The sequence below is a fragment of the Daphnia magna genome, linkage group LG6 (assembly GCF_020631705.1).
Source record: "Daphnia magna isolate NIES linkage group LG6, ASM2063170v1.1, whole genome shotgun sequence".
NCBI classification, from domain to species: domain Eukaryota; kingdom Metazoa; phylum Arthropoda; class Branchiopoda; order Diplostraca; family Daphniidae; genus Daphnia; species Daphnia magna.
The window spans coordinates 8568979-8593981 of NC_059187.1; the positions used below are offsets into that span (position 1 = coordinate 8568979).

At 40.5% G+C, this 25003-nt stretch overlaps 1 protein-coding gene across 1 annotated transcript; it reads left to right on the plus strand.

Annotated features, from left to right (window-relative positions):
* Positions 1-901: 901 nt before the first annotated feature.
* On the plus strand, positions 902-23991 carry LOC123473918 (protein-L-histidine N-pros-methyltransferase-like). Its single transcript, XM_045175548.1, has 5 exons — positions 902-1000; positions 1096-1467; positions 3413-3606; positions 19734-19943; positions 23391-23991. Exons 2-5 carry the CDS (start codon positions 1168-1170, stop codon positions 23779-23781), a joined length of 1095 nt encoding a protein of 364 aa, XP_045031483.1. The 5' UTR covers positions 902-1000; positions 1096-1167; the 3' UTR covers positions 23782-23991.
* The last annotated feature ends 1012 nt before the right edge of the window (positions 23992-25003 follow it).

Here is a 25003-nt window from a genome sequence, read left to right on the forward strand (position 1 = left end):
GTGCACACACAGGACGTGCTATCTACCAATTCCAGCAGATTCTATTTCTTGTATTTTATTTTTTTGTGGTCGGTCGCTCATTTTCTCTGTGAGCCCCCAAAAGATTTTATTCTCATGTTCAACCCAGGGTGTGACAAACGACACTGAGGTGCACAGCAGCACAACAACAAGAAACGATCGTCTTCCATCGAGGGACAGATTTCTATTTTTCTTACCCTCCCATCATTCACCAGTGATACAGGAAGAAGGAGCTGATGGGGGTTACAAACACACTCACATACAGAAGATGAAAATAGTAATAATAATAATAAAAAGAAGAAGGCCAAGAAATCTTTTCGTTTCTTTTGTTGTCATAACGACGCACAATAGATTTTGTGGCCACAGGTATGAAGGAAATGTTATAGACCTTATAGGGGCTTGTGTGTTTATAATATATGTACAAATGTCTAAGGCTTGGAAAGAAATAAAATCTTTTTAATCGCGAGTCGCTTTTCTTCTTCTTCCCTCCATCACCACGCACCGGAATTTAGAAAAAAACGACATTTTGTTTCTCATCGTACTGTGGGCATTGCCTTGCTCACTCAAGGTTATTTATGACCGTAACTGTAGTGTGGAATAATAGCACGTTGTGTACACGTAGAGATTCCGTTTGGAATCACGAAGTCATTTGACAATGTCCGTGTAGCTTCGCGTGTTTTGGTCGGTGGTCTTTTGTTTGACTTTGTTCGTTTAGTCGTTTCAAGATTCCCCAGAGAATGTATTTCCGTCCAATAAATGAAAAAAACAAATATTATATTTAAATATTTAAGGGATGAACGTTTATATTCCTCCATTTATTTATTTGAGGAGAACTCTAATTTAGAGAAAAGAAATAATGAAAATCGAGACTGGTCTGGACCCTGTTTAGCCATCACCTTTAGCGCATTGACGGTGATGTCGTCTGCTACGTGATTAAGAACGGAGGAAAGTGAGCTCCTAGATTTTTCAAATGCTTTGTGCTGTAAGCTTATGGTTGTGGTTTATGCCTTTTTGGCGCCACCCGCTTTTGTTGAATTGAAAGTCACACTATAATCAAGTTTTGTTTTTGTTTTTAAGAAAAAAATAGTTGCATTGCATCGTAATATTTCGAGCTTCAATTAGATCGTCCGTTTGATAAGAAATTTTCCCATGCCCTGGTTGTCGTGGCACGCATGTGAACTCGTTAATTATCGACTGAAACCCGCCATCACGTTCCTACACTGCGTATTCCTGTGCCTCAGTGCAACCACGTTGTCTGGCTCATCCGGCAGGATGGGTAGCATATCAGTTCAGCCAAGAACAATGAGATCTTGCAGTGCTGATGGCTGCCAAGAGTGTCCTCCGTCAGCAGTGACAACCACCAGACCTTACTTCAGAACTGCCCTGGCCCGATCTGTGTATTCCAAGATCCTGGTGGACGAAGAGTTCAAGAACTTCGACAGGACCAAGGTAAATCTCCTGCATTTCTTAACCCAACTTAGTTCCATTCAACTCCCACTTCTCCAAGGTGACGAGTCATTCGCAGCCAGTTCCACATTGATGAGAAAACGCTTGAGACTGTCTTTGATGAGGGGACTGGCTTCGATAATGAATCATAAATTAGTCTTAGAGCTAGACAAACACAATGGCCGTGAATGGCGGTCTCGTGATCTTAACCACACAGGGAAAGAAATGAGGGCGACTCGCCGTCCTTCGCACTGCTTCCTTCAAACCGCCCTCCCCGCCCCCTCACGACGCCGACGTTTTCCACCATCTTCTTCTTCCCACTGGGTAGTTTTGTGGTCGGCTTTAATCATGTTTCCACCTAGCAATTACAAACTCATTATTATCGAAGCTATTTCTCTCTTCTCTCTCTCCCCCTCCCTCACATCAGAATTTTCTTCTTACTACACAAGTCCAATTAAAAATCGTACATTTTCTTCTCTCTCACACACCCTCCCCTCATTCTGTTCCCTTTTTGTTGTTGTTGTTGTTGTTGTCCTGTGAGATATACGGGGAAGCAAATTAGAACACACACGCATCCACTCATTTAGAGAGACACTTCCGTCGTGCGGCTTTTCAAAAAGTACCGTAAAAAGAACAAAAAAAAAAAAGAGTTGGAAGGGGAATTATAGGTTTCACATTAAAGTTAAGAAGAAGAAGCTGGAATCCTTTTGTTTCTTGCCTGTCTTCTTCTTAGCTGTTCCCATCGCACTCAATTCACTTCTTTGAATAGTAAATTAGCTTCACTTTGGTTGCGAAAGGCTTTCCTCCTTCTCTTTGCTGGCACCACACATACAAAACTTATTGTTTTGTTCTTTATTTATTAATTTATTTTACTTATTCTCCCTTTTTTTTCCTGTTAGACGACGGTTACCCCACCTTTTTTCCTTCTTCTTCGTCTTTCTCGTTCGAGTGCCACTGCCACAGAGTCTACGGCACTCCCGATCTTGACGGCTTTTTAATGGCCGTAATTAGGTAGCGTTTGTTCTCTTAATCAGAGCAACGTTGTTTGGCTTCCCTCTTCCATTTCCCGACAATAGCACACACACACACACAAAACAGCAAAAGCAACAAATTTTTTTTTTTCGTTTACCTTTCTCACGTTTTTTCTTTGAATGTTTTTGTTTATCAATCACCTGCACACCTTTCTTTTATTATTATTATTTTTTGTTTTTTAAATCTTAACAAGTCTTTACGGTGAAACAATCGCCAATCAGCGAAGAAGAAGAAAAGAAGTTCCGGGACTCGTTTTTTTCTTTGATTATTTCTATTTATTTTCTTGTTTCCGTTAGTCCTTTATCTTTTTTTGTTTTTCTGCGTGTCACGACCAGCGATTGGGGATGACGTCTCTGGTGTGATTCGATTTCGCCTGCATCTTTCGAACTCTGGTGCGCAAACAATCGCCACACGCGAAACTGCGTCCAACTACCGGAATGATTGACGTTTCTAGTCAGCAATCGAGCAAACATTCGTTGCAAAAACGCGTCATTTTCAAGGAATAACTTGAGTATCGAAAAGAATAATCTCGCAAGCAAAGTGTTTAGGCTCTTTCGCTCTCTTCTTCTTCTTCTTTTTTGATTTCACCAGGTTATTGGCCTTTATGTTAGTTGAACAGACGTCCGCCCACGTTGCGGGTGGCGCTAGCCATCAAGCCGCTGATTTGTTATCGGTTATTGCAGTGCCTACACCGTGCTATTATTACATGTGATTGTTCGAGTGTGACGCCTATGGCCATCATTCAGCAAAATGAATGGAAACCATAGAGAAGGTGGAGAAGAAGAAGAAGAAAAAAAAATAGCCCGTAATTTAGATTCGAGTTTTACACGACCAACAACACACACACACACACACAAAAATCGAATAAATGATAAATACTAGTTTCTTATTTTTTTGTTGTTGTTGTTTTGCACAGTGGTATAAGGTGAATGTTGAAGCTTTGGAGCCGGAGGCCGGCGAGCTGTTCATCGAGCTGGACTCTGCCGACGCCGAGACGCAGGTGTTTCTGGAACGTTGCCAGCAGCGCTCGGACGCCGTCTTCACTCAACTTTTCCACCTGGTGGCCCGCACGCTTCTCGCCCCTTTCGTCAGCCAAACATCCATTAACGGGTAAGCTTTAAAATCAAACTATTATTTATTTTATTTTTTCTTTCCTTGTTTTGTTTTGTTTTTGCGTTTCGCCACGCACACACTTGAAACTGGTGGATGATTTTAAATGAACGGACAGGCCTTTTTTATTTATTTTTTTTAACTTGTACGATTGCATCGTGTTTGGGAGGGATGTGACGCCCCGCCGGGTCGGTAATTGGCCTACCAGTCGGCCCCGCTCTGCCGAATTCACGCACGCCAGACAAGAAGAAAGTCAGTCAAGACGAGACATATTCTTCTTTCGATACGATCCAGCGCTCCCTTTTTTTCTTTCTTTCTTTTTCTGTTGAAGAGACTCCGTTCTGTTTGCCAGGAAGAAAAAAAGGATAACAACGCAACGAGCGAACAAACGCGAACAAAAGGGGAAGAAAGAAAGAAAGAAAAAACTATTTAATCACGGACTTTTGGATATTTCCTTGAGGCTTCTTCCTTCTTTTCCCATATTTTTTAGACTTTTTTTGGTTGGAAAAGGTAAATAATAATAATCCGGAACTCACGGAGTTGGGGAAGGAAGGGACAAGTGGAGCATCTGGAGGGCCCAATTAAAAAAGAAAAACTCCCCAACAAACAACCCAATTTAAATTTGATGTTTGAAGTTGAAAAAAAAAAAAGAAAAGAGTGTACGAAGGAGAAGAAATAATTTGTTTTGAATGAAAAATCGTAAAATATTGTTGTCGGTTGATTGAATCGAACCTACGCGAACCCTCCATCCTCTTGGCCCTCTTGCGGGTGGAGGAGATAACAAGAGATTGAAAAATTTATTATTATTATTTTTTTTTTTTGGATTGGCGTCGCAAGTGTTTTTGAAAGATGGGGGGAGGGGGAGTGAAATGAAATAAGCATTATCCCCCCCCCCCTTTTTTTTTGTGTGTGTGGAGATGTAAAAAAAAAATGTCTCCTCGTGCTGCGTTTATTAAAGCGAGATACTTAATAGGGGAGCAAAAGAAAGGTAGGAGCTCGCGCGCGTTCCTCTCTTAAATGAGGAGGAGGAAGGGATACCGACGCGTCGGTTGGCGTGATGTTTCGCCACCACCTGGCACTTTGGCGCGCGCGCACACACACACACACGAATTATAAACCTAATCGTTTGATTTATTCAACAGGGCGCCGTCAAAACGGTTATTTTCACTTGTGCTACCCTTTATTCTTCTTGCTCTTCTTTAGCGAAAGCCCCCCTAGTTACATCGATCCACCCGCCATTTAAAAAATATATTTATATATATTTTACATATTCATCTTTTTTTTTTTTTTCTTCTTTTGTTAACAATTTTCGGCCCTTTTTTGAAGCAATTTTCGCTAGCGTTGCACCGTCAGGCTGATTATTAATCAAATCCAACCATATTTTATTTTATTTTTTAAAATAGAAGTGAAACCGTATTGACCCCCCCTCCTACAACCCCCTCTCAAATCAAACTTGATCAATATGAAATAGTTTATTATTATTTTTTTCTGAATTTCGATCGAGATTTATTCGTTTTTTTTCCCCCCGAACGTTTCGATTCAGCTGCAATTTTTTTTTTTTTTTTTTTATTATTATTACGTTTTTTTCTTTTTCTTTTTACGAATTGTTGTTTCGTTGTACCGCGTCCCCTCGATCGGCGTTGATAGCCTCGTTCTAGTAGACACGGAACTTTGTTAACACACACCATTGACCTGCTTCTTCTCCTCTGTGCGTTTGCGCCCTCCCGCAAACTATACCGGCGCTCTTAATTTATGTCGTTTCTTTTATTATTATTATTCTTATATCTATACATACATATATTTTTTTTTCTTCTTCTCTTCCCGTCTCTCCATCGTGGTTCGTTGCTCCTACATATATATATGTACAGTCTCTGTTCATTATATTTGATATTCCAATCGATATTTCGTTGTTAAGGCTTACGTCATTGGGTCTCTCTCTCTTTCCGTGTGTTTGGGTTGTACACCATTTTTTTCTTCTTTTCTTTCTCCATCGCCCTTAGAAAGAGGGGAGAAAAAAAAAATAAAAGAGATAAATATATAGTTGAAAGAAGGGGGAAAAGAAAAAAGAAATGATGTGATTCGCTTTTGATTCCTCATCAGAGCCGAACGTTTTTTTAATTTTTTTTTCCCCTCTTTCGTTTCTCGTTGTCATTGACAACACACGGCACGAGCCCATGTGTATCGATGTTGTATAAATTTTTTTTTTTTTTTTACCCTCTGTGATCTCGGGTTTTTTTAAAAAGAGGGATGTTGATGAGCACGTTTGATCGAAATGTTGTTGAATCCTTTCGAGAAAAAAAAGCGTTTTAGCGTTCCCTTTTTTATTTTATTTTTTATTCGTGTGATGTGTCGATTTAATTGCCAGTTTGGTATGAATGCGTGAAAGCTTTTATTTTTTGCTAGCTCCTTTTGTTACATGTAAATGCATCGATCGTTAGTCGCGTGTATAACACCATTCCCCTTGTGTCTACTGTCGGAGTGACAGAGAGTCATCTGGTGCCAATTACCAAGTCTGATCGGAGTAGAGCGAATGAACCCACACACACTTGTGAACGCGTCTGTTAGATCTGCCTTGTGAAACGAGTAAAAAGCTTTTTTTTTTTCCCTTCTCATTTTGAGAGTTGCAACGATTAAGGATCGAATGGTGCGTAGCTATCATTTCCTCTCTTGTTTCACGTTCTCCCTCTTCTTCCTATTTTTTTTATACATTTCATTGCATTTCCTCATCTGTGCGCGCTCCTGTCATCGGCTCTGTGTAATAGAAGATAAAGGGGGGCTTCAAAAAAGAGAGAGAGAGAAAGCTCTCATCGAAAAGTGCGTCTTCAGCGTCCTTTTTTTCTTCTTCTTTCACACACACACACACATGCAGCATAGAGAGAGAGAGAGTAGTATTGATCGCTTTTTTATTTTTATTTTTTTTTCCTGCCTCCCTGATGTCGTTTCTTTCTTTATTCGTCTCTGTCGAGGCGACATTTTCCATCTGGGAGGTTGGGAGTGATTCCCGATGTCTCGTTACGTGATTCCTAGTATGCGCTGTCGTGAAGAGAAATATGTTTATTTTTTTTTTTTTTTTTAAGAAAAAGAATGGCACACACACACGAGTGTATGAGATAAGATTTGTTTTGTGCGCTTTTGGGGGGTTCGAGACGGGCGTGTCTGATTGGCTGTCGGATGTAAAAGAAAATTCAAATTGTGTTTTGATTAAAAATTTTTATTTTTTTCTCCCCCTTTTCAATCGATTTGGGCGGCGAGAGTCGTGATTACTTTTCTTATTGCAATTTGAAAAATTTGCCTATTTATTTTTCTTCTTTCGTGATGAAAATGCTCGAATTTAAATATGGCGTCGTGATCGATTTTGATTTATTTATTTATTTTTTTGATTCTGTATTCTTTTCCTATTGGGGGTTGAGATGCTGGACGTTGTGCGAACGTACAAAGAAAGATGAAAGAGGAGGCAAAGAGAGTGTGTGTCTGTGTGTCTGTGTGTATGGTATGTGTATCTATCCGGCCGGAAACGGAAGAGGGTGGGATGGGAGATGAGAAAAGAGAAAGAAGAAGAACGAACGAAATGGTTGATTTGTTCAATCTACATACGCGATTGGAAGTGAGGGGTGGGGGGGAGGGAGAAGAGCAGGAAGGCGTAGATATTACAGACAGAGAGATCAATGATCCAGCCAGCGGCCATCTTGGACTTGTGAGTTTCTTCTTCTTCTTCTTTTGCCCGAAAAAAAAGGATGGCCGCGTGTGGCAGAATTGTTTGATGTTTGAGCTCCTCTTTTTCACCCCCTCCCGCGCCACATCCGAAAGGGGGTGGAGTGTATCATATAAGATGGAGATGGCCATATTACCATAGTCGATGTGGCCGTCTTTGATGCAGAAAGGGAGTTGGGGAGGGTGGGGGGGCGAGAGGATATGGGGATTGGAGGCTGGTCCTTAAAACGGATCGGCGACAGTGGCGCCCTAGATGAAAACGAAGCACACCGTTGGGGAGAATGGGGTGGGGGGTATCCGGCAGGCGCTCCATCTGACCACACAGTGAAGCTCTCTTGGCATCCGCGTCCGGGATTAGAACGTCAAAGGGTTAAAGCGACGATTGGTTCATCATCAATGGCGACAAAAGGAAATATGGGTGTGGGGGGGTGCTCTCACTGGGCGGAGCTAAGGTCTGTGTGGTATCCCCCCCTTGCTCTCTCTCTCTCTGAAATTATGCGCACATGCCCTGGCTAACCCTTTTTTTTTCATTATTTACCAACCCTAGTTGTAGATACATAATAGACGCGGCACGACATGCTAATGAGTTTGCTCACTGGTTGACGAGATTGCGGCAGGACACGCACAAAATAATAGGCGAAAGCGGAAGGGGGTTACATGGAGAAAGAGGATAGGCGGAGTTTTGATTTATAGCTCCCCCCTTTTTTCTTCTCCCGTTCACGTATGCATATTTACTGTCTGCGCAACCCCCCCTCTTCTCTCCTTCCTTTTAAAAAGGAAAAGTGTTGCCCTCTCCCGGGAGTTTTCGGTGTGTACATATTTACGTGGACCTTTTGTGATATCGATTTTTTTTTTTTATTTTGTTGTTGAGCCTCCTCCCCTTTTATTGGCCCGCTTTGTTGTTGCTCAGCATCCGAGCCGCGAGGCCATGCCCCCCTTCTTTTCTTTTTTGCATTTGCATTTGCATTCGCCAATCAGATTTACATATTATTATTTCAGTGTTACCGTGCTCTTCTTTTTCTTGTTCCCTCGTCGTCTATAAAATTTCTTTATTGTTGCTAACTCGCAGTCCGCAATCGATGCGCATTTTTTTTCCTTCCCGATTTTTGATTGCAGCGTTGCCGCGATATATTGCGCGCGCATTATTATTTTTTTTTAATGGCTTTCAACTATTTATTAAATTATTTTCGCAATTTGAATGAAAAGAGACATTGATTCTCTTTCCTCTTCTTTTTTTTTTTTTGTTTTTTTTTTTTTCGGGTGTGTCTCTTATTTGGTTTTTTGTTTTCTCAATCTGGGAAAGTTCCACGGAGAAACGGAGCGCGATTGTAAAAGGAAACGAATCAAAACATGCCAAGCGAAAAAAAAAGAAGAAAGAAATCACGTAGTAATCTATGACATTTTTTTTTGTGGGGGGAGGGAAGGGGTGATTCTTTCTATTTCATTCCGCCTTTTTATTTATTTAAATGTATATATATATTATATTTTTTTCCATTTCTGGCGCATTACCCCGGCTGTGCATCTCTCCCTGAATTGTGAACGGAGCTTGAAAGAAAAAGGGGGAAAGGAAAAAAAAAAAAAAAAAAGTTTGATGGCTGATGAAATTTGCCTCAAAAGAAAGAGCCATCATCTTTTCATCTTGATGCATTTCTTCTGCTTTTCGTACGTTTCGCTGTTAGCGTATTTGATACGTGAAAACTCTTCTCTTTTTTTTTTTTCAAGGAAGGGAAGGGGGAGGGGTTCGAATGACATGTTAGATACGGTGCCTGATGGATGGAGCTGTGGTGGTAAACATTCGTATGATTTTCCAGAATTAGATTTTTTTTTTTTTCTTTTCAAATCCCGGCAAACAAATGAGATGCCATTTTGCGCCGTCAGGGCGCAAACGCCGCATTGATTTGCCGTGAATTCTATATCGATGCGTTTAGATCGTGTTTCTGATGCGAAAACCGTCGGGTGTCGATCGTTTAAGGGCGTGTCCCTCCCCCTAACCTCGCGCTGCACAGAAAAGAAGAAATGCGAGCCTTCGGGAGAAGGAAAAGAGATCAATGGCTTCTTTGGCCTCTCTTTTATTTTCTCGTTATTGCGTTCTCTTTGCGCGCACACGCAACTTTAACACAATCCTAGGAGGTGTAATGGAAGCGCCTCAAGCCGAGCGACGTGTTACATTAGAAGTGAAAACTAAAAGAAAGGGGGGCATTGCAAAGATTTTTATTAATTTTTTTACGCCACCTTGAAAATTTGATTTCTTTTTTCTAATAATAATTAAAAAAACAAAAGAAAATGCGTTTGACTCTACGCACGCCCTTGTATAACCGGATGGATTACTTGCTCGGCGATGCACCTCACATTTTTTTGTTTTTGATGCCGCCGCTTGCGTAGAAAGGAGGAGGATACAGGTATAACGAGTTGATTTAGAACTCATTTTTTGGATTTGTTTGATTTGATTTCTCGATTGAAGGGGAGATGGGACATTGTGTTTGTCAACCAGCAATCTGTAGCTCAAATGGCTTTCTATGCTAATTGTTTTGGCTTGATTCGAAGGTGTACCTGTTTTTTGTTGTTTTTTTTCTCTTATGTGTGTGGGTGTGTTTCATTGTTGCTTAGCTCTAGGTAAAACAAAAACTGTGCGCTCGCGATGCGCATGAATATTCATGTTGTGATTGTGCGAGACTTATTTGGAATTCGAATGCGCAACCCTCCTCCCATCAGGCGTTAATCAGGAATTTTTGAGGGTTTTCGGTTTTGTTTTCTTATCTAACGAAAACAAGTCGTGATTTCACCTTGAGCTTCTCGACAACTGCACACACAAAAAAAGTTATCTAACGTTATAAACCCCCCCGTCTTGTTAATCGGAGTCGATGGGGGAAATTAAAAACGATAAAAAATAGAAGAATAGACAAGGCACACCAACAGAGATAGTACGAAGCACATCGATGAATATTCATGACCCCTATCGTGGAGTGTGAGGCAGATGAACGCCGCCGGTGAGGATGTGTTTATAGGCGGGCGGGTAGCACACACACACACACACACACGCATCGTGTCGATTGTATAAGAAGAAGCGCGTGCCTCGGCCGCCGTTTTTCATTTTCTTCCGTCTTTTGTTTTTCTTTTCTTTCTATCTCTTGAAAAAAACAAAAAAAAATCATTGAGCCGCGCGTCGCGCTGTATTTTTCATCATCGGCCATTATGGTCATCATCATCATCATCATTATTATTATGATGATGAGGCGGGAGTTTGGAGCAAACGCGTTTCACGGCGACGGTCGGTTCGCCAACGGTACGGCATGGGGTTATTTCCTTTTTGGTGTCGTTCATCATCATCACCACGGGCAGCAGCGCCATCATCATTATTTTTTAAAAAATTCTTTCTTTTTAATTTCGTGTTGTTGTTGTTGTTGTTGAAACGATTCATTGCCTGTACGTATAGGTGCGTGGCATCTTGTGGATAAAGTATACGGACACATTAGCCGTGTGTGTGTGTCTGCAGTACGTCTCTTGTAGATATGCGCCGTAATTACGAATGCTAACGAAGCTTTCAAGAAACGTTTGCGCTTCGAGGAGATCTCCCCCCTCCTATGCTAATCAAACTGTGTGTTCTTTCTCTTTCTCTCTCTTTTCTGTTGTTGTTGTTTGTAGACGGAGAAGTTAAGAAAAGAAAAACACCAAAAATGCGAGAGTCTCGATAGACGCCCTTTTTGCGCGGACCAGCGCCAGGGTCAAAATTCTTTTTAATTTAAAAAAAAACAAAACAAAAAAACAAAAAAACTCCTCCCATTTTTGTATAATTTTTTTTTCTTTTTGTGGCGCTAGGGATCCCTGATGATTATTAGGCTAATTATATTGATGATGATGATCGGCAGGCCGTTGGGCATGGCGATCGGCGAGACTCTCATGCGCCATCTTCCATTGGGTCTACAATACATGCGCTGTACGTTGTACATCTATTTTTATTTTATTATTATTATATATATATTTTTAAAAGCTACTACTATACAACCACCGTGAGGCTTTTCATTCCCTAAATCTTCCGTCAGCCGCCCATGTTTTTTTCTCGGTAGGAGAAGGAGGAGGAGGCAGAAGAGAGAGATATGAGGGAGGGGTAATTAGTAGTCTTTCTATTGCTCGGGCTCGAACCTCACTCGTCAGTAGTATTTGAGCTTTTGATTATGCAGATCGGCGGAGGCATCGGCGCAAGCGCAAGCTCCACCACCGGTCTATCCACACGTGCTTATTAGCTGGGCTCATTATCTTTTCTTTTATTCTTTCATTTTCATTCTTTCTCTTGTTGTTTTTTAAAAGAAATTTGAGTAAAATAATACGTTGGAAATGTGTGGCGTGGTACTTGGGGTTGGCCGTGGTCCGTGAAACGAATTTTTTAAGAAATTGGGAGAAACAAAAATGAATAGAAGAATTGATAATTTTATTCTCCTTTCTGTTTTTTTTTTTTCGTTTTTTACTCTTTGAAAATTTAAGACGATGATGGCCAACAATTAGAACATTCGAAATGTCAGTTCGTGTTTGAAATGCTGGGGCCCTTTTTTTTTTGAATAGCAGACAAGAGTTTCCAAACGTGAACGCTGGATATTCATGAGCAGATTTCAATTCAATGATGCCGTGAAATTCGTTTCGTGTTGGCCACGTAACTCATACAGGGAGGGTACAAAGAAGAAGAAGAAAAAAAAAGGATTTTCTTGTTTTCTTTTGCGTTGGTATTATGCAAATTCCACTGCACCAATAACCAGTAGAATTAAGGCTATTTAAAAAAAAAATCATTTCTTTTCCTATTTATTTATTTATTTTTGTTATTGTAACTTTAAATGCTTGAAGAGAAACTGAATGAAGCCACCGGAAATTGAACGAGGCTCGCTGGCAGACTGTACACACACACACACACACACACACGCAAATGCATTTTTATAATTACCCGTGAACTTGAAACCCTTCGGTGAATGTGTTGATTGCTATTTAACACATTCACAAAAAGAAAAAGAAACAAAAAATGAATGGAGATCTAAGACGAACTGGAACTGATTGTTGAACCGTCCCCCTCCCCCCCCCTTTTTTTTTTTTTAAATTATTATTCAACACCTGAAAGACCCGCAACGACCGCCATTCGAGGTCGTGATGCTGCCGGTTGGCGGGACACCTTGAAAACAATGCCGATAGCGATGGTGTTCTCTATGTGGGTAGCAATTAAAAAAACAAAAACGCACAAACAACGAAAAAAAAAAAAAAAAAAGGGCGAAAGGCTTTTCTTTTAAAAAGAAAAATTGAGGGGGTGGGGGTGGGGGGAGGAAGAGAGACGATGTGTTGAGTGAACCTTAATTTTCATTAGATCCTTTTTCTTTCTTCTTCGCTTATTAAAAAAACCCGTCACGGCTCCAATTGAACGTGTTCTTTTAGAAGGGGAGGCACACACACACACACACACACACACACACACAAAGAGAAAAGGTGTTGAGCCTCTTTTTAATTGAGCATTTCTTTGCCTTACAAAAGGAATAAAAGATGATGCTTCTTCGCTGTATCGTAGCGCAATTGAATCCCCCCACCACCCCATTTCCGTAGAGTTTGAAAGGATAGAAGAGCCTTCCATCATGAAACGATGCCCGTCAATTGACAGTTCAATCGCTAAAAACGAAAGAAAGGGGGGGGGGAGTGCGCACAGTCTATATATATACGTAGTTTACTTCTTATAAACTAACCCTAATATATTTTACATGCATTTACCATTTATTTTTTTTTTTTTCCTTTCTCGGAACAAGAAAATCAAAAGAATTGGGGGGGTGGGGGAGGTAGAGTCTCGTCGTAGTATATATATATATACTGTTGCGATGAACATCACTGTCGAGGATCGTTCTCCATTTTGATGTGCGCGCCAGTGTTTTCTTCCGGCACGATGGAATAAGAGATACACAGTACGAAAAGGGGGTTGGGGAAGAATGTTATAGATTTTTATTTATTTTGTTTCGTGTTATTTTGTTTTGTGCATACACATTTTCAGACGAGCACACACACACATGCACAGTCGAGCGCATTTTTTACATTACGTTTTCCATGGAATATTAGAATACGAGATGAGGGAGGGGAAGTACAAAAAAGGAACACACACGAAAGGGAGGAGATCAGAAAGAGAGAAAAAAAAACGAATCTAGAGGAAAGGGTAAATAATAATCGTTTGAACTATACAGAAAAAGAAAAAATCAATAGAATAGAATATATATGTATTTGTGTGTAGTGTGTAGTGTGTAGAGCGAAAGAAATAAAATAAAAAAAAAAAAAAAGAAGCCGGTTGTGATTACACGCAGAACGAAATGATGACGTCATGAGAGCCCAATCTGTCGGGCCTCGGGAGAACGAACCGTGATTTCGAGTCCGCTTGCCAAAGTCTCTCTCTCTCTCTTTCCTCTTGAAAATAAAAAAAAGTGGGGGGTGGGTGGAATAAAACTAACAAAGGGGAGGCGAAATGTTTGAGAAGAAAAGAAGGAAATCATAATAATAATAATAACCATACTGTTTCGCTGTGCGCGCTTTTAGAATTCACGTCAAAATCACGTTCCGTTCAGGAATCGTGAGCCGTTGCTTTCCGTTCTTTCGTTTCTTTTAAATACACTTTGGTCTATACGCAGCGACGAGGAAACAAAGAAACAAAAAAAAAAATTGCCCAGCTCAAAATGATTGTGTTACACAGACACAAGTTGTACAATATATTTATATATAGATTGATGCAGATGTATGTGCACATAACGGTCGTGTGTGTGTGTGTGCGTTGGACTACAAAACCTAAACAAACAAACCAAAAAGAAAAAAAAGGGATGATTTTTTTGAAAGTATAATAGCAAGTAGTTGTGTGTGTGTGTGTGTGGCAAAAATCAAAGACCTAAACAAAAAAATTGCCGAAAAAAAAAATACCCGAGACGTTTCGTTCCGGTTCGCGTGTATTATGTGCTGCTTTTCTAACCCTCTTTTTTTTTTTCTTTTTCTTTGGATTTTTTAACGGTTCGTAATTAAGCATGATTAATTTGCCGTCTACCAGTCGTTATTTCATTCTTGGCTTCTCTTTTTTTTCGCCCCTTCTATTCAAACAGTTTTGACGTCTCGTTTCCCACCTTTGAAAGTTAAATGACGTAACACTCGGGGCTGGGTTGGTCTATGGCTTGGACAGCCCCCTTTTTTATTTATTTTGACCAGCTCATGATAGTCATCTGGAAACGAGGCTAATAGATAACATTCAGTTTGGCGTATAGTCGATTTTTAAAATGTAGCCAGCACACAAACAAAACGATTGAAGGGGAGGGAGAACAAATAAGAAATAAATTAGAATACAACCGAAAAAAATACATAAAATTGGGGATCTGCCCCCTTTCTTTTTTCCCCTCGTGTCTTGAGAAAGAGGGTTTGATGCGTCTCACTTGAGCTGGGAGTGTCGGTCAAGAGTCTGCCTTTTTATTTTTTCGTGTGTGTGTGTGATGCATTCGGTTCCGGTCGGAGGAACTTGTGTTTCCTTTTTCACGTCCGTGCATTGACCGATTTTTTTTGTTTGTTTGAAAAATTCCTTTTTATTTTCCCCTTTTCCTATTTGATGTTTTAAGAGAAGCAACAAATGGTAGTCAGATTGCGTCTTATATCTTAAACACATCTAAATAGGCATGTCTCATCAACGTCGCACCAATTCTCCCACGACGCCCTCCCATCTAACGTCACCCACCCACCGCCATCTACCCATAAAGGTGGGAGGTGGTACGAACTTCTTCTTCTTTTTGTTGTTGTTGAACAAAAGCCTCTTTGATTACACATTTCTTTTTTTTGAACAACATAAAAGAAAGGAAGGATAAAATGCCACGTCTCATTACTATCCATCATCATCATCAAACCGTCAAGGACGTTTTTCTTCACCGACTCGTTCGGCCACATTCAAGCGTGAGCAAGCGCCGTTTTCCTTTTTTTTTCTTTCTTCTTATGTTCCTCTCTCTCTCATTCCCCCCCCCACTGTCGGCTTCTTCTTCGTACCTGTGCCGTCAGCGCCGCCGTTACAGCGATTAACGGCTAATTGTCTTTGAGAGTTTTCTTTGATATGATCAAAAAAGGGGGAAGAAAGATAAAAAAAAAAAATGACGGACCGAATCTAACCGTGTGTTGTGTAATAAGAGTAGCTAGAGTAGTAAGTAGTTTAAAAGGGGGGGGGGGAGAAAAGAAAGAAGAAGCGTTATTGTCGGACCATTCGTGATGAGGTCGAGAGAGCGCACGATGGACTGTTTCCCCTTTTCTTATTTCCCCCCTTTTTCTTTGACATTTGAAAATACCGTCATCCGGAAGTGGCCAGTTTGACGCGTTGAAGACGGCCGTTTCTCGTTCGATTAACAGCGACACACCTGACTGAAAAAAGAGAAAAAAACAAAGGAAACTAATCAAGGAAAAAGTAAAAATCGATTGTATTTATTTACTAATTCTTTTGGTTAATGACGGGAGAAAGATGAGCTTGCTGGCGGCGACACAGTGCCTTTCTCTTGTGCTCAGTTGTTTTTTGTTTTGTTTTTTTTTGTTTTTGAAAAAGAAAAGAAAAAATGTGTTGTGTGGACAAGAGTGTGATAACAAACGAGAAACCACGAGCCGACAACAGCCACACTCTTCCTTCTTTCCAGCTCGTCCGTTTTTCCGTTGATGCGTGGCGCACGTTTGCGGTCGATTTCACCTTGTCCCTTCTCCGACAAACGAAACAGAAAAAGGTGTCAACGGAAAAATTAAATTTTAAAAATCGGACGTCGGAATCATTTCCACCCCGAACCCAAATGGAGAAAAAAAAAATTTCAAACTCATTTGCATTTTCGTGAGGTTGTTATGCATCTATTTACGCGTCTAGATGTACATCGTGGCATTTCCGGGCAACGCCCACCAGCGTTGGTGTTAAATTGTCGCATGCAATCGGGGACCGTTTTTCTTATTTATTTGTTTATTTTTTAAATGTCAGACTTCGATCCCCCCCCCCTTTCACTCCCGTCATTGCAACGAACGGGCGGATGATGCCTGTGAATGTTGGTCACGCTTTAGTGAACAGCAGCCAAACTGTTTTGTTTTGTTTTTTTCTTCGAAAAGTTGACTTTGACTCCACCCGTGTGTTGTAAAAGTTCAAATGTTTTGCGTGATTCAATGATTTCTCCTTGGCTATGATATTATAATTTTTTTTTTTTGGGGGGGGGGATGGGGGTTGTTTTTCCACATATTTTCGACATCTGATGTTCCAGTCGAGGAGAAGAAGAAAAAAGATTACGATGAATCGCACCATCAAACTCCGACGTTTGTTTTTTGTTTTTGTTTTTGTTTCCAATCGGCCATTTCTTTTGTCGTCTGCTTTACATCCGCACGGTTCACGTGTTTCATTTTACTAACTGGGGCTAAAAAAAAATAAAAAATAAAAAATAAAAAATCCAAATAAATAAGAAGAGTGAATAAATAGAATGGACTATTTATTTGAAAGTTATCGGGGGACTTTGTTTTGATGCCGTTAGCGCAAGCAACATGCTGTTCAAATGCCAACGCCAGTGCCGCAGTCTTTTGCGGAACAGTTGAACATTTGGCGATGTGTACAATTGCGTGACGCGATTATTGCCCCAACCTCGAACGGAATCACGAAGTCACTAGACGGGCAAACGAAATCAAGAAAAAAAATAAATAAATAAAATAGGAAAAGGGGGGGGGGAATAATGGTTTTTTTGGGGGCCCATAATTGCCACCCGTGATGTGAACGGGTGCGGTAAACACCTCCCCCGCGCTCCCCCGTCTTCTTCTATTTTGGCCTTTTTCTTTTTTTTTTTCTGTTTCACTAACGACGCCCGTGTTTTTTTTTTTGGGGGTTGAAAATGAACGAAATTTCGTAATTTTTTTTATTTTTTCTTGTTTGTTGCACGCACGCAATCGGCCTGCGGCAAGTTGGACGGATAACGAGAAGCCTCATTACCTAAGAAACTCTTCCCCCCCTTTGCCGTTGTATGTTCTGAGCCGATCAAAACGGAAGTGCTTTGTTACGATGAAGATTGTTATTAGAATATGTATGTACATGTACAGTGTATTTTTCTGAGCCAATTTTAGTTTCGTTTTGTTTGTTGACCCACTTGACTCGGGGATGCATGTGCTGCTACCTGTGGTGTCGTTTCTCAAATAATATTGGCCCTCGCTTTCAGGAAAAGCAAAACTTACGAGGGGAAAGACGTGAATAATCAAAATGATGGCCGCGTGAATCCAACACATCAAACGCCATCGGCTTGGCCATTGGCGCTAACGCGAGCAAATGTCCTTTCCCTTCCCCCCCCCCCTCCCCCGGACTAACTCTCTAATCATAAATATTGATAAGAGCTTTTGACCGAGGCGTCGTGTCGTGTGGTCAATGCCTGTAATTATAGGCCATTTTTTTTTCCTTTCTTTTCTTTCTCTCTCCCTTGTCCAAAATTTGTTTTCTTTCTCTTTTGATGAGGTGTGTTGAAGAGTATTTTATTTATTTATTTTATATTTTTTAAAGGTGAGAGTAGGTGGTTGTACAATTAGCGACAATAGCCAACGAGTCTGAAGGGGGTTTTTTTAGATGGGGGGTAAAATTGTGTTGAGTTGCGATGACAAGTTTAGAGCCATCGGGAAGTCGCACAAACCGGAACGGGAAGTACCGGGTTCCTTTTTTTTTTTTTTATAAAAAAAGGTGGTAAGAGTTTCTTACGGTGGACCCAACTCTTACGACACGTCGTGAAATCGCCCCCCTGTATGTCCCTTTCTTCTTTTTCTTATTGTCACCAGGTTTATTTATTTACTCCCCCTTTTTTTTTTTTTTTTCCGTCAGCTGCTCTCGGATATCCCTCAATCACGATCCATTTGTGTGTGTTCTTCTAAAGTCTTACAGAATGATGACAAATTCAAGAGGTAGAGAATTGAAAAAAACAAACAAAACAAACAAAATACGTTCCTGTTCGTCAGACGATGACGTTGATTCTCACGCTGCCGATGACGTTTCATTTCGTGAATTGTGTAATCAGCAAGAATAACGGCAGGTTAGAATTATAGTTTTAAGAAGACGATGCATTCTTTAATGGTTCTTTGCCTGTCGATGAACTTTAATCGTTTTGATATCAACTCGCTCTTTCCCTTTAGAATCATTGCTTTTATTGATATTTTATTTTTTAAGTTGAAATATTTGAATTATGATAATAACCCCCTCCCCACCCCCGTCCGTGCTGTACACTCTAGCGGAGCATTGTTCAAGTCTCAGATGAAAATCAAATCAAAATAAATGTGTGCTGGGTGGGGAAGAGGGTTAGAACGATAACTATTTCTATTGAAACATGGAGATGCAAAAGCTGCTGGTATAGTCTGTATTATGTGTGGTAACTGGTGGAAAGTGCTACAGTGCTCGCGCTTTATTGATTTTAGATTTGCATACCCGTCCAGTTCCCATTTCAAATGGCAATCTAAGCCTCTGCTATGCTCTCTTGCGTACAAGGAGTGCCCCCCCCCCACCCCCCCCCACCCGTCGACACTCTTTTTACACAGTGAAGCAATTTTTATTCACTTGTTTTTTTCTTCTTCTTGTTGTTGTGCTTTTCTCCTCTTTTTACGCCTCCTCCTCGCAAAACCTGATTGATTTCTTATGATATCGATAGACTGGACGATCTGTGCGTATTACGACATCTGGTGAAGAAAACCAAACAAAATTCTCGTTTTGTTTTCTCGTTATCGTGTGCCACATTTTCGGTGGTTAATTGAAAAAAAAGGCTTGGCTCTCTCTCTCGCTCTCACTTTGCGCAATCGTTCAATCTCCTCTTGTTATTATACCTAAGCCGGCCCCTGCTGCCCGCCCTCGAACTGCCTCCCATCCACCACTCTAAGCAAATGATATACACACACACACACACACGTAAATAGGAAACAATACACGAATGGATGGGGGGGGGGGAAGAAAAATGAGGAAACAAAAACAAAAAGAGTACACGGAATGGTATAGTGGAAAATGGCATGTGATTACATTGTCTCTCTCTCTGCCGACATGATGGAACAATTTGAAGCGCTCCGTCCGACGACAAGGAGGAGGAGACGCAACTAAATAGTTGTGCAATCCCGTCACTCCTGCACGACCATAACTTGTCTGTTCCATCTCAATTTGGAGACGCAATGGCCAGTAATGTTACATCAGACACGATTCCGGCCAGTATTTATGTACCCCCCCCCTCCCCTTTCAATCCTCTTTCCTTCTTTTTTGTTGTTTTCATTTTGAAGTACATAGCCATTCTTCAAATTTGTTTTTCACTTGTTTACGTTTATTTGTTATGAATGTTCAGCGTTATGTGCAATTGTCCGTCTACGAAATCTTTTCAAATTCAATTTTTAAAAAATGTTTTATTTTATTTTATAAAAAAAAAAAAAAAATTCAGGATCTTGAGAAGAGGATCGATGTTCGTCATCTCGGACCGACAATTCCGGAAGCTCTTCCACCTTGCCGATGATTACCGAGCCGAACGGATGTTGGATCTGGGCGCTGGCGATGGCGCTACCACCGCCTTGCTGGCCAGCATGTTTGACTATGTTCACGTCACGGAAATGTCGTGGCCAATGAAGCGCATTTTGGCCGCTAGAGGCTTCACGTAAGCAAACCGCATTTGATTTTTTTTCTTTCTTTCTTTCTTCCTTCCTTCCTTCCCTTTCCCGGCTTGATTTATTGGATGTTTTGTTAACTTTGGTCGGCCGCATCTTTTGATTTTATTTTATATTTTTTTTTTGGGACCGTCACGACCGTCGTCAGGCACCTGTCGTTATGATGATGGCGCTATCATCACGTCACCACGAACGGCATCTTTCATTAGCATATAAATCGGAAAAAGTGAAGGATGGCGGGGGGATTTAGAGGGTCGGGGGAAGGGAAATAAATGCGCCAATGGAATGGAGGGGGGGCTCGTATTTTCTCATCGTCGCATTCTGAGCATTCCGCGCTTTTTTTTTTTTTTCGGGGCCGTCGTCGTTCATCATTAGAATAACATAACCAAAATGAGAGGGGGGAAGCGAAAGTGGATTAACTAGCCGTTGAATAAGATGAGAACAACACACCTGCAGGCGGAGTATTAAAAAAAAAAAATGGAGATTGGATAAAAAAAGAGAGAAGTGGGGATTTAACGTCGTGCGCATAACTCACGCAGCCCATCTTGATTGAAATGCCCCGACTCCGTCGTCATTTCCCATCATCATCAGCTGCTTTGTTGAATAAATATTTAAACATTTTTTTTTCTTTGGGGGGGGCGGGAGGAGGGGAAGAATGGAATGACAACCATTTAGGGAATTTCCTTTCGGTCGATTCATAGTTGGCTATTGTTTGGTTATTTTTTAAAAAGGGCTGAGAAAGAAGAAGAAGAAAACGGTGGCAATTGAACCGTGTTCAAATCACACGGCGGGGATGTACTCGACGTGATCATTCATTTCACGCTCTTCGACTCGGAAATGGTCATTTTTTTAGATTTATATATTTTTTTCTTTCTTTAAACAATGGCGATGAATAATAAAAAAAAGACAAGAGCCAAAAGATTGCTTTCGCTAAATAGCCAATGAAACGTGTGGCATGGGCCAAGTATTTTTCTGCGCTTGTGTGTCTTGGGCTGTTGTAACGACCTTGCGTGAGCGATGATCACTCGCGAGACACACGCTGACAGACACATGGCTTACAAGCATGTTTTGTGAATAATGTATCGGGTCGTGCTGTATGCCATTCTAAGACTAACATCCCCAGGCTCCTCATTTTTGTTTTTTCGTTTTCATTCAAAAAATGGGGAAAAGAAGCGCATCACAGACAGGTAGGAAATAAAAAGGAAATCATCAATTCACGATGATGGGCGCTAGTAGCTCTCTATCTTCATCTTTTACGTGTTATGTGTCTTGTGTTTATGTATATACAGTACGTATGTATACTATAGATTTGCATTTCCATATCACGGTGGTGTGTGTCTGTGTGTGTGTATCGTTCGAGAGCTGGAATGTCTTTCCCCTTCGTCCAAATCGTTTTTTTTTTTTTTTGTTTTGTTTTTTGGCGGCTTATGGTCTGGCTACGAATGCCCCGGATTGCGGATTCCGGAATTTATTTTCTTTTCTTTTTTTTTAAATATATTTTCTGATATATTCAGCAGGTAAAGAGTGAACGCGGCAAACAGCGGCAAAGTATAGACATTCCCGGCGCTCCTTCTTCCATTAATCGTTTTTTTTTTATTTATTTTTATTTTTTTGATTTTCTTATTCTCTCGCTCGTTCAGGCTGCTGTTCTGTCTTCGTTCCAATTCGTCTCTTTCTCTCTTTTCTATTTATTTATTTCCTTATTTTCTTGGGGCCCCGTTTGATGAGGGAAACAATTCGAAGCATTTCCCTTTCGCTTTTCTCGTCGATTATTATAGATAACGGATGATCGAATTCCCTGATGAAAATATTTTCATATTCATGTGGAGAACGACATGGGAAAATGGCGGGGGGAAAGAAATCAAATAAGAAACGGCATAGCACAAAGAAGGAAATCGGATCGAAATCGATCGATCGGCTGCGGAACTCGAAACGTATTGTTATAGTTTAAGGTATTTTTTTTTTTTTTGTACTGCACGCAATCCAATCTCAATCTATTAGTTTCGATTGTCATCATTTAAATCCCTTTTCCGAAGAGAGAGAAAAACAAAAAAAAACAAAAACAAAAAAAATGTTTCCGATCCTTTTTTCTTCGTTTTATGATTGTCGTTGTTTTCAATGACGGGAGGAGGAGGGATGAGCCAATGAAAACAGAGTCGATAAGACGTGAAAAAATACGTCAAGCGGCAAATTTGAAATCCACTAGATTTTTGTTGTTGTTTTTTTTTTTGGTCAACTATTTCGAAATTGCGGCTTTTTTTTGATGCGACGAAAAAACGCCGAACCGGAACCTCCTCCGAAATTTACTTTCCTGACACAGCCCCAAAAAAAAAAAGTCTCTCTCATTTTCAGGCGATAGAAACAAACCGCCTGAGCCCCAAAAAAAAACAAAAAACAAAACAACAAAAATCGGCAATCAACGTCGTTTGTTTTCTCCTTCATTTTTGTTTTTTGTGTTAACCGATGGGGGCGGAGGAACTTAGTTTATGGCACTCTACATCCTATAGCGCTGCGGTGTAATAGTTCCACGTCGCAGATACACCAATTACATTACATAAAAAAAATAAAACAGAGGTGCAACCTACTGGTGGAAAGTAAGAAAATGGCGACATTACAATCCGATATTACGTCGCTTAAAGGCGGAGTCGTTGTTGTTAAAAAAATACAAAATTCGGCTAAAAGATAATCGAATCCATTATCAATTGTTACGTTCATTTGTTTTGTTTTTCTCGCTACCTCATGAGCAAAAGGTTTAGAAAAAAGAAGAACCTCGATGTGTGTACTCGGTATTGATCCGAGTCGAACGGAAGTTTGGGGTTCTCCTATTTAAACTCACTCCCGCCCTTCGCTGCGCTTGTTTCTTCTCATTTTTTTTTTTTTTTTAGTGTCTGTTATGTTTGTAAACATGTGTACAGTTTAACGAACTTCTTTTCCGCTCGTCTTCACTGCGTAACGAGGTAATTGCCAAGTCGCAACGTAAGTGTTCGGCTTGCTGCTTATTTCTCCATAACTAGTTATTTTTTTTTTTTCTTAAATAAAAGAAGAGGCCATTAAAAAAAAATGCGAAAGGGGGAGGGCAGGGTAGTAGGATCGAAATTGTATTTTGTGTGTGTGTGTGTATTAAGAATATTTTCGGCGGTTCCTCCTTTTTTTTTTCAAGGCTCTCCATCTCTCACAATCGAGCCCAAAATAATAAAAGGGAAAAGTTCGTTTCTTTTGTGCATACTATAAAACACGGTCAATTAGTCTGCTAACTACCCGCTACTCCGCATCCGGAATATATATATATATATATCTCTTTCTCCGTATATGATATTAAAAGTAAATGAAAATGTTTAGTTTTTTGAAGATTTTTTTGATTACTTTGTGTGTGTGTGTGTGCGTGTGTGTGTTTTGTTTTTGAATCTCTTGCAATAATCATAAATAACAAATGACAGGATTGAGGATGTCGAAGGATGGAGCCAACGTCCAGATGGTTACGACGTCATATGCGCCCTCAACTTGCTGGATCGCTGCTCACGTCCGCTCACGCTCCTCGAACAGATGAAGACCGTCCTCAAACCCAACGGTTTGGTGCTGGTGGCGCTCGCCTGGCCTTTCCGGCCTTACGTCGAGTTCTCCCCTACCGGAGATCATCAGCCGGAACAGGTGCTGGACATTGACGGCCAGAGTTTCGAGGAGCAGGCCGTCAGTATGATGCGAAACGTTTTGAAACCGTTGGCTTTTCGGGTCGTCTCTTGGTCACGATTGCCTTACCTTTGCGAAGGTGATTTGGAGCGCACCTTCTACCATTTGAATGACATGATATTCGCCCTCAAATTGGATTGATTTTTTTTTGGGTTTTTGTGTAATTGATGGGAAAGGTGGGCACGTTGAATAATTTCTAACTTGTTTCATCCATCGTTCATTCCTAGCATTCCTCCTAATCATTCTGTCAAGGTAATCTTAGTCCCGCTAGATGGCAGCATAACTAAAGGTCAATATTCCGGTAACCTACGGTTATCAATCAAAAATCTAGACGATAAGAATTCCCTTTTTTTTTTTAAAACAAAACAAAAACAAATGATACTTTTAATTGAATATTCGGATGTGAGATAAATCTTGCCAAAAGAAAAATCTTTATTTCTTCAATGACGTAAGCCTGATTGTATCGGTAGAAAAGGCCCTTCGATAAACTATCAAACAGCTGACAATCTAGAACGGTTGTTATTCTATCTCTTTGGTTTTAATTCACGAAAAATAATTGGCCTGGCCTGATGTCAACTACAACGTGATGATAAAAATCAACGGTACCTTATTTTATTTTTTACTTTTAAATGTTGATCTTTTGCTACAACGAATTCTTTTCTAATTCCAGATCGTGTCATAGAGTTTGTTTTTGTTTTGTTTTTTTTGCCTTCGCCTTCGCCGACCAAACCACCTGCCACACCGTTTGTAATGACGCCTGAACGGTTCGGGACCATCGTCATTTCAGACATTAACTGAGAGACGGGCCAGACGTGCGACGCTCTTCACTGCTCGTTGATGCCACCGTAACCGTGACAGTTTCACTTTGTTATTATTATTATTATTATTGTTATTATCATTATCGACACGAAGCGAAAATAAGAATTCGTGTGTGTGTGTGTTTTTTTTTTTTCTTCATCTTTTTCTAGTTCAATCCCATTGTTTAGGTGCGCCGCAATTTCCCGAAAGAAGAAGGCAGTTAATGAATGCCGTAAAAAGCAAGACGGAAAGCAATCTTTTATACTGAACCAATTATTCCGTTGCTGCTGCAAATGGCAGCCGTTTATGTAAGACGGAAAAGAAAAAGAAAAAATCGAACGAGGAAAAAGTGAGCTGTCGCTGTTGCCATAATCATATGCGGACGTACAGCGATTCCGGCCAACCGGTTAATGCAACATTTGCGGTAGTGGCTTTCAATCGGCAGCCGTCCGTTGTCCGAGTTATTTAAAAAGATAAAAAATAAAAATAAAATAAATACGTAAATTACTTCAACCTATTGACAAGTTTAGAAAAGAGCTGGAGCTCGGTGAAAGGTAATCATAAA